This window comes from Dipodomys spectabilis, unplaced genomic scaffold, assembly GCF_019054845.1.
Source record: "Dipodomys spectabilis isolate Male_0828 unplaced genomic scaffold, ASM1905484v1 ptg000043l, whole genome shotgun sequence".
In the NCBI taxonomy this organism is placed as follows: domain Eukaryota; kingdom Metazoa; phylum Chordata; class Mammalia; order Rodentia; family Heteromyidae; genus Dipodomys; species Dipodomys spectabilis.
The window spans coordinates 22,004,116-22,029,529 of NW_024870720.1; the positions used below are offsets into that span (position 1 = coordinate 22,004,116).

Below are 25,414 nucleotides of genomic sequence, written 5' to 3' on the forward strand. Positions count from 1 at the left end.
GATATTTGGCTCTTGTCTTGTTTATAGGTTACAAAAACATTCTCCCATTCTGTATGCTTTATTTTTAGCTTGTTATCTATGTCTTGTGCTTTGCAAGAACTTTGAAATTTGATGCAATCCCATTTATCAAGTCTTTCTTTGATTTGCCTTGCTTCTGGATCTATATTTAGAAAGTTCCTACCTGTGCCCAACATCCATAGTATTTCTCTATCCCTTTCTATACATTGGTTTCTGGTGCTATATTAAATGGAATTTCTTTTGTACAATTATTTAAAATTAATAAATATTAAGATAAAGTAAAACAACAATAAAAAGTTTCACAATAATCTGGAATGACTCAAGTACATTTCAATAAATAGCCTGTAAGCATACACGGACTCTTGAAATGCTTTATTTTTTTGTGCTTTATTACTGCAAGAAGATGTGACAAATTTTGATATCCATTATCTCTTTAACATAGATAAAATGACTTGAAAATATTAAAATGTCTTATTCAAACTACTTAGATTCTGAAATTTTCAGTTTCTTGAAAATTAAACTCACTGTTGATTTCCCATGTAATAAGTATCATCACAATAATTTCTACTGTTGCAAGAATTAACAATGAATTGGCATCTCTGCTTAGGGATTAAGTTTTATTTAATTTGCTAGACACACATGTAATTCAATACAGGGAGAGTATTAGGTGGAAGGAATTTTTGAATCATACAAATAAATGGAATAGAATATTAAATATTTTTATATTTAATATTTTGCATAGATAAGAATTTCTTTGGATTATTTGTTATCGCTCATGTAATGTTTCTTTGAAAATGAATATTTTGAGAAAACTGAAAACACAATTTTAAATAAATTAGAGTGAGAGGGATGGGTGAGAATATTGAAATGGGTGACTGATACTTGTCTAGGTATATTGTATTCGTAAACTGCTCTGTTGAAATGGAAACTCCTTTGTTCAACTCTCTAAAGATAAAAAAATTAAGAGAAAATAAAATAAAATAAAACGAGAGCATTGAAGACTAAAACATCAGTCAGAAATTAAAATCAATTCCATAAGAAATTGGCTCCCACACATTTTCCATAATTATTTTTAACATATTCTTACAGATGATTTTTGAACCTATATAAAGATGATAGTAATATTACCCCAGGGCATATACAAAACTTACATGTTTTGTGAAATCTTTGTTTAACGTCATGAATAGTAGATGTTTGTGGCATCTGGAAAGAAAAGAAAATAGAAAGGGTTATGATTTAATAGGAGCTATTTTTATATACTTTTGTTAAATATAAAAATTATTGTAATAAGTGTAAATCATAAAAGAATTATAAAACCGAAGTTTTGTTTTGTTTAGCTTTTACATTACTCCTATTTTTTCAAATCAACACACAGATTGCAAACACTCAGAACGTAATTTAAAGATTACAGTCATATACCAATAATGATGTTATTGTGTGAATTCAACACTCAAACTCAAAACATATTTTGCTCTTTTCTATCCAAAATATTCTATTTTCAAAGCTCACGAGTGTGAATTAAAATTTAACTTGATCCACAGGAGGAAGTATATATGCAGAGGAATGAACTAAGGAAGTTAAATGTTTACATGCTTATAGATGACAGACAAAAGTGTGTGTGAGTGTGTGTGTGTGTGTGTGTGTGTGTGTGTGTGTGTTGTGATTGTGGGGCTTGAAGTCTGGGATTGAGTGCTGTCCCTCAGCTCTTCAGCTCAAGGCACCACTTCCAATTTTTGGAGTGGTTTATTGGAGGTAAGAGTCTCATGGACTTTCCTGCCTGGGCTGGCTTTAAGCCATGATTCTCAGACCTCAGCCTCCTGAGTAGCTAGGATTATAGGCATGAGCCAGCCATCTACTTCCAGCTTAGAAGAGGAGATTTTTATACCACAATTTCATGAGACAAAGTCATCTTTTTAAACATTATGGCTATATTTAAAAAGATTCAAACTAATAAAATATGTATACTGAAATATATTATCTGAATCAAAAAATATACAATGGCTGTTTTGTGTGTGTGTGTGTGTGTGTGTGTGTGAAAATACCATACAGAGGGGTTACAATTACATGGGCAAGGTAATGAGTACATTTCTTATCAAACATTGTTGCCTCTTCTTTTGTTTCCCTTTCCCAATAATAGTCTAAAAATAACCAGAAAAAAATGAATAAGATAATCATACTCATCTAAATTTTACAATTCCTCGGGATAATTTATCTAAATACTAAAATCCATCACAATTTATTTTTTGCTTTCTATTAAACTTAAACACACAAAATGTAGTGGTCCTGACCTTGTATACATTGGCATAGAAAAAAGCCAGCCAACATTAAAAACATATGAAAAGGGTCTTTTTTTATTTGAATGTGTATTGGAAATTAATCAGACCAATGATCATCAATATATACATATTTTCTTCAGTACTTTTTATAACAAAAATCTCATGGCTCTTTGGAATGGTTAAGTGAAAAATTCAAGAACTGTCTTTCAAAGAAGTTCTTATTAATATTGTCATATTGTAAAATGATAAATTATAAATGCTCTATTATATGATAAAATATTACAATAAATGTTTTTACTTGCCTTTCTTTTAATAAGTCTTAGACAAATATTTGACATATTTCTCAAAATTTTTACCTCCTTTTTACAAATTATTATTTATACAGATAGCTGTAGATGTCAGTACTACTGTATGATATTAAAACCCATATCTGTTACTTTATAATTAAAGAGTAACTAAATTTTTCTATATGTATGAAATAGTCAGATATTTATAAATTTTAATAAAAATGATAGCAAATGCATAAAAGGTTTATAAAATAATATATTCATACCCTTGTATATATTTTACTTTATTTTAATTTTTATTATTGACTTTTGATATTTGAATTGCCCATTTTCATTGTGGTTTCATAGAATGTTATTTCATCTTTGTGTAATTTCTTCACACAGCATTTTTGCATTTTTCTTCTGACAGTGTGCCCCCAAACTCACAATTAAAACTCAAAATTCTCATAAAACACAATTCTCACAATTCATGATTACCCAATTAGCTCAAGGAATATATGATTTGAAAGAAAATTCTCATTCTGAGTAGTATCTCAATTCAGGCTTGATAGGTGTTGACCTAGATCTTTATGAGGGCTCATTATCTGTGTTTACTGCAGTTGGTTTAACCTGAAAGAATCTAGAGAACAATGTTACTATGTTACTCTTGAGTATGTTTCAACAGATAACGAACTACATAGTGTTATAATAACATCTTAACTCTTATACAAGTCAAAAATATAGTTGTAAGCACAAATTCACATGAAAAGAGTAAGAATGAAGTTTCTAGACCTTTCCTCAAGATAGAATAATTAAAATGACAATGTACCTTGCCATAATCGATTTTCTTAAGTATGAACACTTTTAAGACTAAGATTACATTTATCCAAAAGAAACCACATGTTGAAATGGATTGTCATACCAACTTTTGCAACAATTTTTTTTTAAATTTCTACTTGACTTTGACATACTATAAAAATGCTGACGCATAAATCTTTTGGAGTGCCTTTTCCAAAGTGCTTTTGCACAAAAACATTTAAAAAAATAAAAGAATTAAGTACTGAATGCTTCGGAAATCTACTCACTTAACTAAAAGATCATGTTTACCCATTCTTTCCTCTAGTTGTACTCAAAGCACAGGAAAATACTATGATAATGAACAGAATATATAAAATTTTTTGATTGCTGAATTAATGCCTCAAGTGGCTTTATCAGAGAGTTCATTCTTATCTTCTTATTTTCACCCAGGTCTTCAAGATCTAGAAAAGGACAAATGATCATTAAGGTAATTTATTCAATTTTATGAATTACATTTAATTGTAAGAATTGGAGAAATAAGTGCTTCTCTATTGGAAACTTTCAAATTCTCTTCATTATATGTCTTTCTCATTAGAAAAATTAAGTCTTAAAATAACAAGGAGAAAAGCCAAATGGTATTTATTAGCTGAACTAAGAGTGTACTTCTAAATTTTAATGGATCATTAATGAGATTGGCTTACAACTTAAGATAAACTTTAAGTTGATGAACAAAGAATAAAAATCAGTCAACAGTGTGGTTTAATTTGTCCTTGTGAAGTTTTATTTCACAGGAAACATTCTCCTCATGGTAAAACTATGTGATGGTAATTTTGTGAGGGCTTCCTATATGAGAAGTTGTCAGGAAAGTACAGAAAGGAAAGAAAATTAAGTGGAAAGAAAATAACTTTTGAATTTGTTTGAAGGAAGAATTCTCTTATCTATTTGTTTATTTTCTTCTTTACTCTTAATGTTACAACGAAGGTGACGCAGAGAGGGCTTATAGTTAGATAAGTCAGATAATAAGTATATTTCTTTTTGTAGTTTTGTTACTCTTATCCTGGCAGTTTCTAGTTTTTCCACAAGTCATCCAGAAAGGGAACTCACTAAGCACTATTCAAAACAAACGTATTATACAACTTGTGGATGGGGAAAGGGCATGAAGGAAGAATTCTAATATGCAAACTACAAACTGATATTGAACATTGCAAGAGTGAGAAACATATCTACCAGCAAAAATAGAAGAATAAGTGACAAATGGAATTATAAATTATAAAATGTAAAGATATTTAAACACAATTATAAGTACACTTGTGCATATTAATGCACAAAAAATCCAAAATATCCCGTTCACACAGCATTCCTTATGACAAGGGCTCTTTCTGCTGTTTTTAACCATATAAAAGGAGAGTCTTAGCCTAGGGAATCTTGGCTTAACATTTATTAACTCAGGAAAGCAGGAAAACAAAAACAAAAACAAAAACACCTTGAGACTGGTTTTTTTTTTGTCAATCATGGGGCTTGAACTCTGGGCCTGGGCACTGTCACTAAGCTCTTCAGCTCAAGACTATCGGCCTACCAATTGAGTCACAGCACTACCTCCAGTTTTGTGAGTGGTTTATCGGAGATAAGAGTCTCATGAACTTCCTTGTCTGGGCTGGCTTTGAACCATGATCCTCAGATCTCAGCCTCCTGAGTAGCTAGGATTACAGGCATGAGCCACCAATACCCACAAATTTTTTCTTTAAATGGCTTTATGTGAGTGAATAGAATATGAAATTGAAAATTTTGTTTATGAGGCACAATGGTTTTTTATGTAAATGAATGATATTTTGCTAGTTTATAGTCTTCAGTTTATAAATACCATATAATTAAGCAGTCAATTGCGAATTATTTTTAATTATATTTTTCTTACCATTAAGTAGTTGCAAAAAGGAATACGATTAAACAGAGCAAATTATGAATGCAGTGCATCTTGATTGAAGTCACCCCATTTCTCCCATCCCTCCCAACCTAAACTTTCTCCTCAATTTTCTCACAATTTCCCAGGATATGCATTGTTCATGCTCTTTGGGGGATTTCAAAGAAAGGAGGGTAAATGAAAGAAAAAATTTTCATAACTTTAGAATTTATTTTTGGTTCAATTTCATTTGGTTTGTTTTGATTAATAGAGTGTTTGTCCTGTTATTGCTGTTCTTTTAAGAGCAGCCTTTCTGTGTAGGCCACTCTAGAACCAGCTGAGTAGTCAAATTGTCCTGAGTCAAATTCTCCTGAGTACTAGGATTACAGGAGAACACCACTACACTTGACATAGACTCATCGTCTCTGTAGAATACCAAAAAATTCACAATAGAAATCCTCTTCACAACAGTATGCTTCTTTCTGCAATTGTATACTTAACATCCATGTCACATAGTAGGCTCTAAATATATCAATCAGAACAGAATATTATGTGTACTGATCATTATTGTATATATCATATATATTAAAATAATGAGCACTCCTACCTTGCTAATTAAATAATGCTCACCTTATTTTTCAAAATATGGTTTTGATAAACCTTATTTGATAAAACTCCCGATTGATAAACCAGCAGTATAATATCATCTGAGAATTTTTAACATTCTTTTTATTCAAACTCAGATTTGGAATTGGGCTTTCTAGAAATCCCAGTCTATACTACACACTCATTAAAAATCTATAATATTTAGCATTTAATGTATAAGCTAAATACTTAACACATTCAACTTATTGAATTGCCTTATGGGAAGAATACATTATTTTGTTACTATGATATAGAGTTTCATGAAAGCATTATAACCCTAATGTCCATGCAAAGATTTAAGAAGAAACATTTGGCAGTTATTTATATATTAAAAAAAATTCTTTCCACCTTTTTCTTTGTTAAAGATTTTGAAGTGATTGAAATGTCTTCAATAATGAACTGACAAACATCTTCAAAGAAAGCTATCTTTAATTCTACTTTAATTGAATTTTAATGAATGTGCCTGTTAGAAAAGTCGAGGTAGAGCTCTATAATTCAGCCATAACAACTGATTCTTATTTTCCACACTTACACAGACATGGGACATAGTGGCTCACTGTCAACTCTATATGTTCCTCACATATCTGCACAGATAAAGCAGACATCTTTCACGACATTGTTTATTTGTAAGGCAGTTTTAAAAGTGGTGGTATCAGTTGAAGTTCTAACGTTTCCCGGTGATCATAAATGCAGTCTTCAGCCTGCATTTCACAGAATGAAATAACATACATCAGGAACATAGCAACTTTAAATCCTCCATTTGCCTATATGAAAATCAATTTTAAAATCTTCATAAAAACTAGCAGTTACAGAGCTTGATCATCTAAAATTTGGCCCAACATAGTTAACATTTTCACATGATTTATTTATATGGAAGTAGTGCTAGGGGAATCAAGCTAAAAGTCCAGCGTACAGATGACATGACATGCACCTCCTAGATTCTAGGCAAACTTACAATTTTCTTCATAGTCAATGATGATTGCATTTAAGGCTCAGAAATATCAGTGTTTATTAGCTGAAGTGGATAAATATTTTGAAAGTAAATCTCATACATTTATTTATTTATTTATTCATTTATTTATTTTTGTCAGTCGTGGGGCTTGAACTCTGGGCCTGGTCTCTGTGCCTCAGCTCTTCAGCTCAAGGCTAGCACTCTACCACTTGAGCCACAGCAGGACTTCTGGTTTTCTGGTAGTTTATTGGAGATAAGTGTCTCAGGGACCTTCCTGCTAGAGCTGGCTTTGAACTGTGATCCTCAGCCTCCTGAATAGCTATGATTACAGGCATGAGCATCTGGCACCTGGCTCTCACACACTACTTTTGTACTTTCTTCCAGCACTTTGAGCTAACTTTTCTATAGGTTCATTTCATTGGGAAGGCATATCTTCAAACATCTATAGTAACTCCTTTGAAGTGTTCATTGTTTCTCTGCCCCGACTCTAGATCAGTAACTTCATTAGATCTGTACTAGGTCTTTATCATTTACTCTAAACAATACATTTTACCAATTATTTTAATTTTCAATGTTGAGATTAAGATATTTTCCCAGGCTCTCCCTTTCCGCCCACCAGTGGATAATTAAGATATTGGTATATTGTTTAAATATGTCCTGTATAACAATTCCATTCTTAGCATCCTAATTCATCAGAATCATATGTGATATACTTGGCTCACAAATTCTAAAATTCAGAGTCTCAAAACAAAAAATAAACAAAAAAAAAGTTGGGTTTTTTTTGTTTGCTTGTTTTGTTCCTACATGACCATCATAAGATCCACTCTTTTCCTGTTTTCCAAGTTTGGCATAGAAGGGGAACAGTCACCATCATCTCATCGATTGTTGACAGAGGGGAGAAATAACTATTCCAAATTGTTCTTGATTTCAGTCTTGGCATAAAATGTCCTCTATAAATTCCTTTAATACATCCTTATTTGTGAAATATGTCACACAAGCTCATTTAACCCTAAAGGTTTAGAAATGATTTGCTTTTTACTGCAAAAGGTGGAGGATTTTAATCTCTAATGTTCAATGCAATATATATATATATATATATATATATATGTACATATATATAACTTGTTTTAAGTATTACAGGCTTGTAATCACAAAAAATCACTTTATAAGACAAATGCAATTACTTTGGTTATAATCTAATGGACCTTGTAAATGGAAATGAATGTGGAGATATTTAAGTTTATTAACATGTCATTCATTAGAAGAATTTTAGAGAGGTCTATGACTTCGCTTCATATCATAGGTGAAACACCCTTAAAGTTTTATTTGGCTAAGTCTACTCAAAGTGTTAGTAAATAAATCCATGAAGAACTGCAAAGAACCAGTAGAATCTTATTTCATTCCCATTCTATACATAATCCTGGTAAATTAGTTCAGTGAGAGGAATTAAAACAGTCATGTTTCAAAGAATGTCATTACTAATACTTGTAGTGTCAGATAATGTGGGTTCCTTCTTAATCAGACAAATTTTATAATGTGAACATACACTTTTCTTGTATTGAATACCAATTTTGTCATTTTTTCAACCCAAAATATTTAAAATTTGTATCATGTAAAATGTGGAAGAAGACAAAAAAAGATGATATTATCATGCCTTCTGCAACTTAGAGTTCACTGTACATTTGGTTTACTTTTTTGAAAACTTGTCGCTGTCTTGGAGAGTTTGCCCTCTTCAAAATTCATGTTAAGAGTGTGATTGCCAGTGAAATAAATTTTGTAGACGTGTCCTTGAAATGGTAATTTGATAAGGACTCTAACCTACATTTTAGGCTCAATATCCTAATAAAAGGAATGCCAAGAGTGGCATCTCCTTTTTGGATCTTCTGCAACTCTGCAATACAATAATTGATACTCTTCCTGTTGCCTTTGAAGTACCATTTTTAGAAGTAGAGACAGAGTACTTACCAGAAACCACATTTGCAAGTGTTTTGATCTCCAAACTTCCAAAATTGTGAGAAATATTTTTTTAAAATACAATACTGAGCTATATTTCATCACAGTCAACAAGGATTGCTGGCAGGAATTTGGAATCTAAACTCATTCTTAGCCTTATTAAATTCCTAAAATCTATATTAATTCAGAAAAGAACATGAAATAGCCATATTTCAGTAGTTTTTATAATCACAGCATAGACTAAGGAAAAAATATGTCAATGTTATCCATGTATGTGTGTGGATAGGTATGTGTATAGGGCTTTTATTTTTTAAGAAGAGACATTAAAATACATAATATAAATCAGTTTCTTTTCTGCAAAAATGCATATACTCTCCAAGGCGTGTTTTTCCTTGAGCTAAATGAAAGTGAAATAGACAATATCTTCTGATATAAAGTATATAAACAGTTGCTTATATAATGTGAATTGTGTTACCTGTACTGTTAACATGGGCATATATGATGATCATAAAATCATAATTGCAAGCATTGTTAAAATAATTCCTTGCTATATTATTATGCCCTCTCCTCCCATTGGTTCATGATAATTATGAAACACAGGTTCATTCATTAGACAATTTTCTTTTTCTTAAAAAATCATTCATTTTTCTATTAAAGTAATAAAATATGTAATTACTTAGATTGAAAGATGTACTGATTTATTGTCTAAACAAATAAACATGTGGCCAACATAACCTTGTTATGTAAGTGATATTAAGTTGCTTTCAGACAAGAACAAGAAAATAACCCAACTTCTAAAAGATATATACTTGACAAGGAAGTGGCGCTGTGGCTCAAGTGGTAAAGTGCTCACCTTGAAGTGAAGAGCTGAGGGACAGCGGCCAAGCCCAGAGTTCAAGCCCCACAGCCGACAAAAAAAAAAGAAAAGAAAAAATATATACTTGACAAGCTTAGATGTGAGAATCATGGGTCAAAGTCGGAAGGGTAGTCTTTGAAATTCTCATCTCCAGTTAACTAGAAAATAGCCAAAAATGGAGGTGTGGCTCAAGATAAAGTGGGAACCTTCAGCACAAATGTTAAGCAAGAATGAGAGGCCCTGAGTTCAAGCCTAGGTACTGACATACCCACACCATTATATATATACATATATATGTATATTTAACTAATATGCATTAAAATTGAAATTAGGTACTTATTTAATTATTTAAGCCATATGAAAAGTTGTTATAGAAATACTCATAAAAATTACCTCATGATTCTTTGTACGATGCTGCAATTTTTGGTGAAAAAAGCTAATTAATTTAGCTCTATTTTTATTATTATAAAAATTACATTTCATCTTTATCACTATAAAATAAAGCATATTTTATTTTAACAATCAACAGCCAAAGCTAGAGCTCTTTTACTGTTAATATTCTATTAAGTCATGAGTTAAAAATAATTCTCCATAGAAATATCTCTGAAATAAATATAATTTATTAAGAAAAAATGAAAAGTTTTATATGTGCAGCAAAAAAGCAGCTTGGGATCTACTTATTTTATATCAATTAACTCTGCTAATGTCCTTATTAAATCAATTAAGCGCAGATTGAACTGACATATATACTATTTTTAACAAATAAAGGACACTTTAAGAAAACCAGTAATTGTCAAAATATGTAGCTCAGTAACCAATTATATTAGATTATTGTTTTCCAAAAGTCAAATATCTTGTAATTGTGACATCTAAAGCCTCAAAGCACATAGTAACAATGATTTATTTTAGAGACGCTAAGTTTAATATAGAATTCCCTGATTTAAGAGTAAGAGCAAATCTAATTTGCAATGTCTACTATCTAGCCATAGTAAAGACTTCAAAATAATCTGTCTGAAATAGAACTCACTTTGAGAAGACATCAAGTGAATGCCGCATTCGCAGGCTTTATGTGGAAAGAGTCTAATGGGCTCAGCTTACTCTCTTAAATCCCAATAGATCAACAGGGATTGAAACTTATTTGAGGATTTTCATTTGAAAACCTACCAATAAAATATAATATGATAATAGTATGGAGACTGAGGTTCACACATTAAAATCCCTAAAGTGGGTTAGTAGTATATCTTGGAATTCTTATCTAAACTCTTTAGTGGTGTCTATGTAACACAATATTTTCATTTGAGACATGAAAGACCACAGATGTAAAGCCCTTGAAAGAGATGATTTCTACTTTAGGAGATTGCCCTTTACTCTCATGCATATCCCCATAATAATCCTTCTGTGTAGTGAGACTCTGGAAGAGATTTCAAGAGCTACTCTTAATTTTTTTCAATACCATCTGGCCTCTGGAAGTTTCTCAATGTGAGAATTTATCTTAGTGTCTATAAGAGGCTGGCCCTGAGACCCTCCCACACTGATGCCTGCTTAAGACAGGTAAGTGTTCCCATCTCACATGCACATCCTCCTGTGTGGTTTAAACCATTTCTATTTTCATAACACCACAAACATGCAAATGCTGCATAAATAATGGTTTCATTATACCATTTAGGAAATAATTACAAGAGCTATGAGCCAGTACATGCTCAATACAACTAGAAGTTTAAAATTTTCAGTTAAATATTGTTTAAATCTCTGTAAAAAGAACCGTCATAAAGGTCTGACTATGTTGAAGAAAGAACAATTTATAAAGGGAGGAAAGAAGAGAAGAATCAAAAAAGAAGTGATAATGTTCCAGGATTACGCCACTGTAAAATAATCTTGTAGATGCTGGATTATCACCAAACATTAGGGATGATATTATGCTTTTGATTCTTAGTGATGTATCATGTCACTAAGCAAGTAAATTTTTCATGGAACAAAGTAAGATCTACATAACTATATGTAAATCTGAGATTACTCACAATTGTGTGCAATTTAGAACTCTGCATAGGTACTCTCATTATACAAATTCTAAGAAACAAGAATATATTTAATTGCTAATGTGTTTCTAATAATGCAAATAGAACCTCAGGGAGCACTATTTTTTGTGCATGAGAATGTTAAATTTTAATGTGGTATAAATATTGTTATCTATTACCTGCTTGTGTTTGCCCCTTTAGGCTGCTCTAAACCTTTAGATAATTTAACATGTTAAGTAATATCATATTTATACTTCAATGATGCTGAAATGCCTCCTAATTTATAAAAGGCTAACTTTATGAAGAATTGGTAATGAAAGCCAAGGTAATTCAATGATTTTAGCACAAAGTAAATGAAAACAATTGATTCTAAGAAAGCAAACAAAATCTGTGGAGCCCTGTGGGATGGATTGCTTAAGCTTTAAATGAGGCCTCATAGAAGTTCCCATGTCTTCTGCCATAGAAAACCTGCAGGGATAATATGCACAAAGAAGACTTAACTAAACACTGATTTTGCTAGTGACTTCATTTGGGACCACCTGGCCTACAAGGCCATGAGAAGTAAAATAATCTGTTGTTGTTGTTGTTGTTTCTCTTGGAACCTCTGTTTATTCTTTTCATTACATCACATTTTTCTTTTTTCTTTTTTTAATACTTATACACATATATATAATTTATCCTATCTTATTGGCATGCAATATATATAATTATAATTCAACACATGTACACAATGTATAAGCATCAAATCAGGATAATTATTGATTAGCATTTTTATTGCCAAAAATATTATCGTTTATGTGTTCTGGAAACTTCAAAATTCTTATTCTTCTTAGTTATTTTTTTTATTGTGAAAATACCATACAGAGGGATTACAATTACATGAGTACATTTCTTATCAAGCATTGTTTCCTCTTCCTTTGTTTCCCCTTACCATCCCTTCCATTCCCTCCACCCCACCCTATCCCCATCACATTTTTCTTTACAAATAATCTACTTGAAAGGCTGCAATAATTATCTACATAATTTTAATTCACAAGTAAACTACTAAGTTTAATGGTAGAACACTGGTGTAACATATCCAAGTCTCAATGTCTGATCTTCATTTTCCCAGAACTGGAGTATGCATGTTTATGAATATGTATGTATATGTGTATCTGTATGTGTAGATATGCATATACATATGTGTACACATCTACAAATACAACCTCAGACCTTAGCTAAATATGTTCACATTCAGATTTCTACTGAGTTATCTATCTATTTTACAAGAATCTGCAGTTTAGATTGAACAGCAGTGATTTCCAGTGTCCTACTTGTCATAAAATAATAAAAATTAATTAGTTAATTAATAATAAAACCATAAAAATATAGAGTATGTCACATGAGCCTTAGGATCTGGTATACAAGGAAACATTAACTCAACATCATACTTTGATCTTTTCCAAACCTGTTACCCTTGACAATTAAGTAGATCATATTTTGTCCTAGTTCTTAAGTATCTATCATTGTCCCATATTTATATGCATCCTATTTACTATAAAGGACATAGATAAGAATTATTTCTCAAGGGAAGTGTTTTCACACAGTTTTCTTCCTTCCTTTGCTTTGTTTGAATTATCTCAAATACATAAACAATAAAGCACTCAAGCAAATATTAGAACAAATATCTACTTATGCATAGATAACTGGTTATCAAACTCAAATATGTCAATGGGGAGAGGTAGAGAATATTGTAATCTGGCAAATCTAAACTACTCTCTAAATATGTATTCTATTATATTTACCTATACTGACATTCTAAATGAAGTATCTTGTCTCATATATAAGGAAATAGTAAGGTCATCTTTGCAGACAGACAATTGTATATTTAAGTGAAAACTGCAACCATTTCTTCTAAATGAATTCACATAATCTGTATTTGCCACATAATTATTATTCATATATATGTATAGATTGGTTTCCAAAATATGTTTGTCATACTTATTTCAGGAATGTATAACATCTAATTATTTTTTTAAAAGACTAAAATGAGTATCATAAAAATTAAATTACAATAGACTTAATTGGAAAAGATTATTCAAATTATTTTCTAACTCAGTCTAAAAAGAGTTTAAATTAGTATTTCTAAAAGATCCTCAGCAGCACATAAAGCATAACTTTCATTTTTAGGATACTAAACACTAACCAAAAATAGTGCTAAAAATTAAATTCAATATAGAAACTTTAGATGATAGTGGAGGATATTCACAGGAGTTTGATTAATGTAAACACAAAAATCAAAACAGAGAAGTAAAATAACAGTAGTGAAATAAAATGCTAAGCCCATAAAACCATAATTTGCAAGGTTGAAATACAGATTAAAAATGTCTTTTACTTCCAGGAATAAAATGAGCATAAATTAGGGAAAATAAATATTGTCTACATACTGTTAAAACATGATGTGGCTGATTTCTCTAAGAAACTATAATTTCCAGTAGGGAATATTAATCCATATATACTGATTCTTCTGAAATTAGAACACATGCTCTGTTATAGAATTCTCAATTCCATTCATAAAGATTGGTGGATATTGGTGCTTCCTGGGGTTCACAGAAATTAATTATGTTAATTTCCATTCTTGGGGGAAATGATTAAGCTCAGTTCCCATTATTTATAATTGTATATGAATTTTGATTACATATTTTATCTTAATTTAGCATTAAAGAGACTTTCAACATACCTACTTTATGTGTTTGAATGTTAACTGATGCTATTTAATTTCAAATATCTAAATTATATAATAATTATGGGCCCTCTTTTATGTCAAAAGGGAAAGAAAATAAGCAGCTATCTTAAAACAGCATGTCTGAATCAGGAGTCAAATGAGTCTACCATGAAATTAAGTTGAAACTGAGAATTTGGGCTAATGCAAATATTGATATCTGTTAGTTACAATGTATAAATATTCACAGAATGTGAAGCTTGATTCTGCTACAATTTTTATTTCAAATTATGCCAAAAACATCTTCTCCTCTCTATAGGAAGACTAATAATGCCTAAATCATTTTTCAGAAAAAAATATATTAAAGTTCAGGGATATTGAAACTTGTCTCAGAACAAAAGAAAGCACATTCTCAAATTTATATTAAAATTCTGGTCTAATAGAATTCAAAATTTGTGGCTTAAATTATGTATTGCTAATTAAAATTATTTCTTATTCGAAGCAATAGAACTGAGAAGACAAGAAAAAAGAAAAGAATGGAAGGAGAAGATTAGAAATAAAGGAAAAAAAGGAAATCAAAGAAGAGAAGAAGGAGGGGAAGAATGGAGAGGAGAAAGATGAAATGGGAGAGGTGGCATTAGAAGAGGAGGAGGAAAAGGAGGAGGAAGAGAGGATGTTCTAAAGCACCTGATTTTCATATTTTTGTAGGTGAAAAAAATTACTGAGTTTGCTACACACCAAGACAATACATTAAGAAATTCAGTGGAGGTCTAGGAATGTGTCTTAGAGGTAGAGTGCTTGTCTAGAATACATGGGTTTGATTTCTCAGTACCACATAAACAGAAAAAGCTGGAAGTGGTGCGTTGACCCAAGTGGTAGAGTGCAGCCTTGAGCAAAAGAAGCTCATAGACAACATCGGAGCCCTGAGGTCAAGCCCCAGGGGAAAAAAAAATCAATGGCAAAATTAGGAATGTTCAAAATTTCTAAATAATTGAAGTTACATTTTATTACCTTCTTCTTCTATAGTATTTCTTACTGTTTTCTGATAGGATGCTGGCTTTTTTTTTTACTATAATAATGACTGGAAAATCATTGCGTTTTTTTAAACATTTTTGAGCATTCTTTAGAATGGGTTTGTGCTTGACATAGAATGCAAACAAAAGAAATAAACAGTGAGCTTGAGGTCAGTTTCCTTGGAGAAAGATCAAAGGGAAGAAAAGGGAAGATTCAGGAAGCATTTGTCTGCTCAGCTTTTAGTGCCCTTACAGTGCTCTTGAATCAATGACTTATCACCAGATAAGCTCTGACACTTTCCAAAACAGAAGTGAAGCAGGAGAGTCAAAAGCTGAAAATAATGCACTGTTAAATGTTAAGATTTAATGTTCTTGTCTCTTATATCTTTTGGGGCTCTAATATACTCCTTGAGAATATATTTTAAACCCAGCTAATTTATAAGCTCTGATTAGTTGTATATTTTTTAAAAATTACATTCCTGGAATAAAACTAAAATTTGAGTAAATGTCTTCATCTGCCACATAAAACGTATGTTACCTTATCATCAGAGCATGATTATCTGTTAATTAATTATATACTATTATAAAGCTAAATTTGGCACTTAGAAAATGGTGATAGGTAATGGAATTTTACATTTACTCCAATGGTGACTTGTTTTAGTAAATCACACTTCATATTATAACTATAATGGTTAAACGTGAGTATGAAGTCTGCAAATTATTTAGCATACACTGATTCAACACTACGTGAAGAACTAGTTTGAATACAGAAAATATTAGAGTTAGAACAGCCACATTTGTGAAGCAAATATCTGTGTAAATGAATGAATTAAATAATGTGAAAGCATGTTAGGCTTTCTTGAGTGGAATACAGAATAAAAAGAGAGATAATAGAGAAGCCTGGCAGACTTTGCAGTCTGAATGATAAGGAAAAGCTTTCAGGAAAATGTGTGATTTGATTCTGAGGAAGGCATGCAGTAGTTTTGAGGACACAGCTTCACCTGCTGGTTGCCACATAAGAAATATTAAATGTGCTTGAGGTAAAAAAACAAAACAACCACAACAAAAAAACCCAACAGAGTAAAGGTTTACAAGTGCTGCCAGGAGAATTGAGAATTTCTCAGAGTGTGGATACATTTTAAAGCACCTTTAAGAATATGGCTGGTGTGTGTGGCATGAGATTAAGATGAACCCTGACTCCTCCAGGTGCTTGACTTAGGAATTTGAAAAATGCAGTTACCACTTATTTACTTGAAGAATTCTATGCCAGATCAATGTTAGTGCTCAGTTGTAGATGCTATGAGATATCTACAGAAGATACAGATAGATAGATGATAGAAAGATAGAGACATTAGATTAATTAATGGTTTTATAGATGGAGAGTTGATTAGGGGAAATGTAGACTGTGTTATACATATGTAAACCACAAGTGGATTGATAATAGTTAGAAACAGGTTTATTATGGTAAAGAACTATAAGTAGGAAAAGGGTTTTATAATGGATTTTGTTCAAAGTTCACCCCTTATAAGTCAAATGATGAAAAGAACAGGAAAGAAAGAGAAAGCCATAAAGTAATATAGGATATAAATGTGTGTGTGCACATGTACATGTATAAATATTTACATACATGTATTATTGTACTAGTATGAGACTCAACAAGAGTATTTGGAGATGCCTAAGTATAACTGATATACTCATACTCCAGAAGAATGAGCCTTTAGGTTTAAGGAAGTCATGCCTCCATATTTAGCTCATCAAGCTCTCGTCCTAAGAAATGGAGGCTGATACACAAGTGGAGTAGACTTACAAAGAAAAAAAGAAAAACAAAAAAAGCAACTAGGTAGATAATATCATCAACACTTGAAGAAAACAATTAGAAATAGAACAGAAAGCTGTAGGAGACAGCCCAGAAGGTGTATAGTTGGTTTTGTTTTGTTTTGTTTTTGATGTGAGGGTTTTTGATGTGAGGGTTAAAGGGGGGAAGGAGGAGAGGAGGAAAGAGAGAGTAGGAGAGGAGAAAAGAGGAGGGGAAGGATTGGAAGGAAGAGGAGGAGCAGCGTGAGAAGGTGAAGGAAGAGGAAGAGAAGGGATAAAAGGAGAAGAGATTAGAGGAGAAGAGAGGAGATAAATACCAGTCCTCTTAAGATTCAAATCTAATGAAAGGGGTTGACACTGATAAAGAAAAGTTGTATTCATGACCTGCTTTGTTGAATGGCAGCTCTTTAGTTCAACTATTTAAAGATAAATTTATTTTTATTGTTTTGTTGTTTATTGTTATTGTAAACATAAATGCAGAGGGGTTATGGTTTTGTCAGGTATCAAATATATTCCTTTTTGGAAAATCTCACCCTTTCCTCCTTTTATCTCAGGTTTTCCCTCCCATCCTCACACACAAGTTGTATAGTTCATTTTGAACATGGTGTCTAATGAATAACATTGTTAAAGATAATTTTTTAAAAGGTTCAAATGTGAGCTTTCCTAAGAAAAATCCTCGTCTCTGAAGAATATGCTTGTGGATGCTTGTTAGTGAAATATAGCTTAGATACCAGGAATTCAAAATTTCCTGATTACTTTCAACTAAAATCTCAAGTATGAGCAAAATAATTAGAAACTGATTAGTTTCTAGTTTCTTAATTTACTATTGCTCTTCTGGAAGATTTTGAATGGGGCTTGGGGATTTTGCAAGCCCCAGTCATTTCCAGATGAGCAGCTTAACTTCTAAGTTTATCTAAAAATTAATTTTTAAACTTTACAAAAATTAAATTTAAAAAATCATGTCACTTAGGAAATCCATACATCAAAATTCTATTTCATATTCATTAGTTACCTGTAGTCCGAGGAGAAATATACAAAATCATACAATTTGAAATTACATGGAAAGAAATGGTTTTGAATATTTTAATATTTATTTATGACTTGTAAATGAGCTATTATTTTGTATCTAAAAATAAATGCTATACCCAAATAACAGGTGAGTCAAACTGTTGAAATTTTACAAAACATGGAAATATGTACCATCTTCTTAGACATTGTAATGAATAAACAATTTTCTTCCCCTTCTTTTTTCTTATCTAGAATCCTAGCTAGGACATTTTTAAATGTCACAGGGATTTTTGTCTTTAGAATAACAATTATATGCTAACATTTCTATAATGACAAGTAAATGAAATATTTACTAAAATTATCAAGGTTTCTCAGAGTAAGCGACTCTTTTCTTTTTAGCTGATAAAAAAGCAGAATGTTTGAAATATTGTCCTTGGATATGTACCTACACAATGTACACATGGGCTCCTACTTTAATTTGATTTAATTGGGTTATACATATTTTATCATTCCTTTTTTTGAAACAGCTATGATTATGAATATAGATGGTATTTCTTTTCAAGAACTCAAAGCCTAGTTTTGAGACAATTAATTTTTCATTGTGAGAGGATTACTTTTTAAGCAGGTACATATCTCAAAATAATGCTTTACATTAATTAATTTAGTGTATGACAGCCTTATATCAATCTTGCTATTAAAAAAACTTCCATGGCTTTTATTTTCCACTTCTACAAATAAAATTGAAATTCTATGGTAACTCAAAAATGAAATGTAGTATGATAAGAGAGACTATTTTATCTCAGGCTCCACAGATGAACACTTGCTATTTTACATCTGAATGGATAATGGTCACCAAAAGCAGGAAAACCAGAACTTCCCTATTAGTTACCATTCAATTCACTTAAGTTGACAGTGAATGATGAAGCAGTTACTTTTCCTGAAACACCTCATGATTATGTTTCCTGTTCACCTTAAAATTAAAGCTAAAAGTCAGGAAAGTATTTAAATATAATCCTATTGGCATTTAAACACCTGATTTATAATCTGCGGGACCAATAAGAAACATTAAAATAAATAAATTGTAATTTAAAAAAAAACACTCACCTTATCCAAAATACATATCTGTTTCCTTGTGTGAGCATCAAGTATTTCGATCTCAAAGTGAGTGGTTTTTGAATGTCTGGCTCCTTGATTTAACTTCAGAGGGCCCGCTGAGAGCACAAGTTGTGACAAAGAGTGAAAATTTCTCATAGTCTTCATTATGGGCCGCGGAACTCCTGGAAAGACTAATTCTCCCTTGCGTTCAAGGGACTTGTTCTTTTTGAACATTGTGTGAACTTGCAGGAGAAATCTGTCATGTAAACAGGAGCCACTTGCAAGAGTGTTCCCTCTGCACCAGTTAAGTCCCGCAGTGAGCCCCAGGGAGGGCGAGTAGCATGCCTTTCCCTCAGTCCAGTTTTATTTAGCAGGCTCGAAAACAATGACTGATCTTATTTCTATATATAACACTTTTGAGAACTGCTGCAATGTAGATATTACTTTACCAGCATTTGATTTATTTCTTCCTTGCTCCTTTTTTATCTCTGCTTCTTATTATGGCTACTCTTATCTGAAATTCCAAAGCAAGAAAAAAAAATAGTGTTCTTATTATCTCCGAATTCTAGATACACTAATCCCCAAATATATACATACTGGCATAAGTTCATCGACATTTAGATACATTTATAGTTAGCACAGTGTCAACTTACAGTCTGAATTTAAAAAATATACATTGTTATACAACACATTTTAAATGTCTACAGGATTTAAATGGCATATATGTGTTTTTCCTTATATGTGTATACACATATATTTACATAAAATACATATACATATGTGTGTTTATCTAGAGAAAAAATATTTTCATTAGTAAACTTTGACTATTTCTGAATGGTTGATCTAAATTCATCTAATCTATAGCTTTTTAGGTTCATCTACTTCTAAGTTCAATTCTCTCTGTGTTCTTATCTTTGCAATGAAAGCTGTATATCTAGCAAGGCATGATAGAGCATACCTTTATCACACTTGCTAGCACACCAAACCAAGTAATAAAATATTTACTCCATACAGGAAATGAAAAATGGCATAATATGAAATTACAATATGTGAAAAGTTAGTTTGTAATTTGGGGCACAGGAACTAATTTCATTTCAACATTTCCACCATATTTTCTCATTAGACTATTGTTTTGTTGATACACAAATTCAACACTAAGCACTTAGTTCTGAAAAATTCAAATTATCTAGGATTAAGTACGAAACCTGATGAATTGCAAGTATTTCTAGAGAGACTCAGGGCATTGTTTTTAAATCTGGTGAAGAAACATATATAAAACTTTTATTTATTTATTTATTTTAAATTTTATTCTAAAAGGTGATGTACAGAGGGGTTACAATTACATAAATTAGATGAGTACCTTTCTTTCTCTCACTCTCTTCTTTTCCATTCCTTCCTTCCTTCCTTCCTTCCTTCCTTCCTTCTTTCCTTCCTTCCTTCCTTCTTTCTTTCTTTCTTTCTTTCTGTCTTCCTTCCTTCCTTCCTTCTTTCCTTCCTTCCTTCTTTCTTTCTTTCTTTCTTTCTGTCTGTCTTCCTTCCTTCCTTCCTTCCTTCTTTCTTTTCTTTCTTTCCTTTCTTTCTTCTTTCTTTCTTTCTTTCTTTCTTTCTTTCTTTCTTTCCTTCTTTCTTTCTTTCTTTCTTTTTCTTTCTTTCTTTCTTTTTCCTGGTCCTGGGGCTTGAATTCAATGCCTAGGCACTGTCCATGATCCTCTTTATGCTCAAGGATAGTGCTCCACCACTTGAGCCACAGATACACTTCTGGCTTTTTCTCAGTAAATTATTGGAGACAAGAGTCTAACGGAGGGACTGGGAAGGTGGTTCAGTGGTAGAGTGGTTGCCTTGCATGCATGAAGCCCTGGGTTCGATTCCTCAGCACCACATAAGCAAAAAAAAAAAAAAAAAGCTGGAAATGGTGCTGTGGCTCAAGTGGTAGAGCACTAGCCTTGAGCTGAAGAGCTGAGGGACAGCGCCCAGGTCGAGAGTTCAGGCCCCACGACTGGACCCCCCAAAAAAAGAGTTTAATGTACTTTTCTGCCCAGGTTGGCTTCAAACTGTGATCCTCAGATTCCAGCCTCCTGAGTAGCTAGGATTACAGGCTATGAGTACAATTATTTTTGGACAGGGTTACTCACATTCTTTTTTTATCCCCACTTTCTTCTCTTGATGTCCCTTCCCCCAAGTTATAAAGTTCATTCCCAACAGTGTCTAGAGAGTATTGCCATTGCATTGCTTCACCCTTTGTCCGGTATCTCACTATTTCTGTGATTTCCCTTTCGTTTCCCAAATCAGATAAACATATACAAGACAAAGGGTACTGAAATAAAAACAATTGCACCAGGGGAACACCCTCCCCTGGCCCAAGAAGAAGGAAGGAAGGAAGGAAGGCAGGCAGGCAGGCAGGCAGGCAAGACTGTAAACAGTAAAACCAACAAAAAACAAAACAAAACAAAACCTCTTGTTTCCATTTTTTGGAGTTCATTTCAAAAAGCATCATTTTGTATTGTCATATGCCAATAACTATTGTGGTCCTCTCCTAAGAATATCCTAGAGCATGCTTGATAAGAAATGTACGCATTATCCTGCCCAAGTAATTGTAACCCCTCTGTACAGTATGTTCACAAAAAAAAATAAAAAAAACCAATATCCTAGAGCAATTTAAGTTATTACCAATGAGGGAAACCATACAGCTTACGTTTAGTTGGATCTGGTTTACTTCACTAAAGTGAAACATCACAGCCAAACTCATTCTATGAAGCCAGCACAACTCTCATCTCAAAACCAGACAGGGCCAGGCATGGAGCCACCTGTAATCCTAGCTACTCAAGAGGCTCATATCTGAGGATCATGATTCAAAGCCAGCCTAGGCAAGAAAGTCCATGTGACTCTTATCTCCAATCAGCCACCAGAAAACTAGAAGTGGTCTACGGCTCAAGTGGAAGAGGTGGAACAGCGAAAGCCTTGAGATGGAAGAGATCAGAGACAGTGCCCAGGCCCAGAGATCAAGGCCACGGCTGGAAAAACAAAATAAAACAAAACAACAACAACAACAACAAAGAGACTCATCAAAGAGAACTATAGACCAATCTCTTTGACGAACATCGATGCAAAAACATCTCAATAAAATTTTGGCCAACCGAATTCAACAACTAATTAAAAAAAAATGATGCACTATGATCAAATGAGGTTCATTCCCTGGATGCAAAGCTGGTTCAACATATGCAAGTCAATTAATGTAATTCAACATATTAACAAGAGCAAGGATGAGAACCACATAATTATGCCAATTGATGTAGAAAAAGCGTTTGACAAGACCCAACACCTCTTTATGATAAAAGCTCTGGAGAAGCTAGGAATCCATGGAACAGTCCTCAATGTAGTAGTAAAAGCTCTATATGACAAACCTACAGCCAACATTGTACTTAATGGGGAAAAATTAAAACTATTTCCTATAAAATCAAGAGCAAGCAAAGGATGTCAGCTTCCCTTCCATACAGTTTTGAGATTCTTAGCTAAAGCAAGAAAGCAAGAGACAAGAAATAAGTGAATCCATATAGAGAAAGAAGTAAAACTTTCCCTCTTTGTAGATGTATTTAAAGAACCCCACAGACTTCACTCCCAAGTTACTTGAGCTGATCCAAAACTTTGGCAAAATAGCAGGGTATAAAATTAATCCACAAAAATCAATAGCTTTTCTGTATGCCAAAAATGAGAAGATTGAGGCTAAACTCAGTAAATCTTTTAAACTACATCGTTTCTGACTCAGAACAAACACCAAAGGAAAATATTGCCGAATGATATTGTGAATAAAGCATAAAATGGAATTGACTTCAATTAGAAGAAATTTCTATGACTATATATGGGACTATTGTTTACTGCTATAAATAAATAAAATATTTGATTATTATTGTACCACCTTTAAAAACGTTTTAGGCTTTAACTTGGTCTTGAATTTAGCAGCCCAGCACTCTAACCCATAAGGCATGACTAGTATTTTTTTCTTTTTCATTCTTTTTATGTTACTGTATTTTATTTTAAGATAGAGGCTCATGATTTCCTAAACTGGAAACTTGATGTCTTTATATAAACCTGTATATAGACCTTCGTACATGTCCAGCTTAGCTGGGATTCAAGGCATGTAGCATTATGCCAAGCCCAAACCTTATGTTCTTATTACTAATTGACCCATCAGTCTATATTGGAAGATGGTACATTTCACCAAGACTGTGGTAAAATTAGTATCTGTAAAGCAAATAAAGTGGGCAGAGATTTAATCTTTAAGAAAAATGTGGGAAATATGTTGTCTTCCTATGGTGTACTTGTAAACTTACTTGTTAACACTATCTTGTAGAATTAAAAAATCCAGAGAAGAGGAAAAAATAAACAGGAAGATTTACTTACTTTTGTCAACTTGACATATATGGCACATGTATTCTTATATTGATTGAAATTTTATATGTCTACTAAAATGCTTGCTATTAAATGATTGCCACAAAGATACCATAAGTTCTTTAGTACATTTTTGATGAAGGTTTACCTCTTGCATTCTATTAAATTTCTTGATTTTCATTTGTAAATGTTGGGGCTTTTCTTCTCTTTTATTCTTAAGATCATCCTGGAGTTTCTCAAGCACTCCTACCTGCTTTCTTCAGATTGGCTTTTACAGCCCTTGTACTCCATGTGTGAGCACTCACTGGCTTTGCTTTAGCAGCTTTGGCTAGTCATTTCTTCTTTCAGAAATTTCTTGCTGTGAGTCATTAGCACTTTAAAGCAATTTTATCCAGAGCTTATAATTGCACTGAGGGGAAACAAAACAAAACAAAAACAAACAAACAAAAAAACCCTCAGCTTTTCACACTTAAAAAAAAGCATTTCCTATATAGCATTATCCCTAAATAATGTAGTAAATTGTTAGATAATGAAGCCAAAAGATGTGTTTTAATTAAAGAATAAAAATAAACAGTTTTTTATTTTGCAATGCATTTCTTTGTTTCCTTGATACTTGTGAAATTTTAAAATACATAATAGAGATAATAAGAAAGGGAAAGTGTACACTTAAATTCTTGATCTCCATAGTTTAAAACCAAGTAATGTTATTTTCACTCAAATATATTATACACATTTCTAAGATTTGCAGTTTTCTTTTTCCTTTTTTTCTCTCTTTTGTTTCTATCCTTCCTTCCTTCCTTCCTTCCTTCCTTCCTTCCTTCCTTCCTTCCTTCCTTCCTTCCTTCCTTCCTCCCTTCCTTCCTTCCTTCCTTCCTTCTTCTTTCTCTCTTTCTTTCTCTCTTTCTCTCTTTCTCTCTCGCTTCCTCTCTAATTTTCTTTCTCTTTCTCTTTTTCTTTCTCTCTTGCTTTTTCTTTCTCTTTATTTCTTTTTTCTTCTCTCTTTCTTTCTTTCTTTCTCTTTCTCTCTCTTTATTCTTTCTCTCTTTCTCTCCTCTCTCTCTTTCTTTCTCTCTCTCTTTTTCATTTTCTTTCTTTCTCATTTTCTCTTTCTTTCTTTCTTTCTTTTTCTTTTTCTTTTTTTCTTTTGTTGTGTACCAGAAAAAGTAAATCCAAGGACAAAGAATATGGGTTCTAAAGTTTTGATGAATGGAGAAGGGAAGAATGGAAAGAAACTGCTTATGGGTCAACTGTTTGTTTTAGAGTTGAGGAAATGTCTCAAAATTAGTCAGTGGCAGCTCCACAAATGTCCTAAACAAGATTAAAATTGTCGTTAATAATTCACCCTCAAGTGAGGTTACCTCACGTTCTGTGAACTCAGAAGTTTAAAGTACAATTTTTCTGGGAGCCGAAAGATTATAATCATCACCTTGTCAACCCTTGTGTGTTGATATTTCTTTCTCAGACAACGACAATGATATAAACTCACAGATAACTAAATATTTGAATTGTTTATCATTGTTCCTTCTCAAAACCTAGTATATTATACGAGAATTCTTTATTGAATGTACCTTGATATTAAGCAAAGCAGACAATATAAGTGAGTCATATATTGTTGTAGGTGAAAGTGGACTACAATTTAATGTTTTATAATCATAAAATTTTTAATGGTCCAAAGAGGCATGGTAAAATATATGCTCCACTGAAAGCTAGAAAATATTTT

At 32.2% G+C, this 25,414-nt stretch overlaps 1 protein-coding gene across 1 annotated transcript in view; it reads right to left on the bottom strand.

Moving 5' to 3' along the window:
- The window catches only part of Tecrl (trans-2,3-enoyl-CoA reductase like), a 71,012-nt gene extending 51,470 nt beyond the window's left edge, over positions 1-19,542 (bottom strand). Inside the window, exons 1-2 of the mRNA XM_042678329.1 lie at positions 19,318-19,542; positions 1,170-1,221 (exon numbers count right to left, since the gene is read on the bottom strand). Coding sequence (XP_042534263.1) covers positions 1,170-1,221; positions 19,318-19,542 — 277 coding nt within the window. The remainder of the gene's footprint in view (positions 1-1,169; positions 1,222-19,317) is intronic.
- Between the last annotated feature and the right edge of the window lie 5,872 nt (positions 19,543-25,414).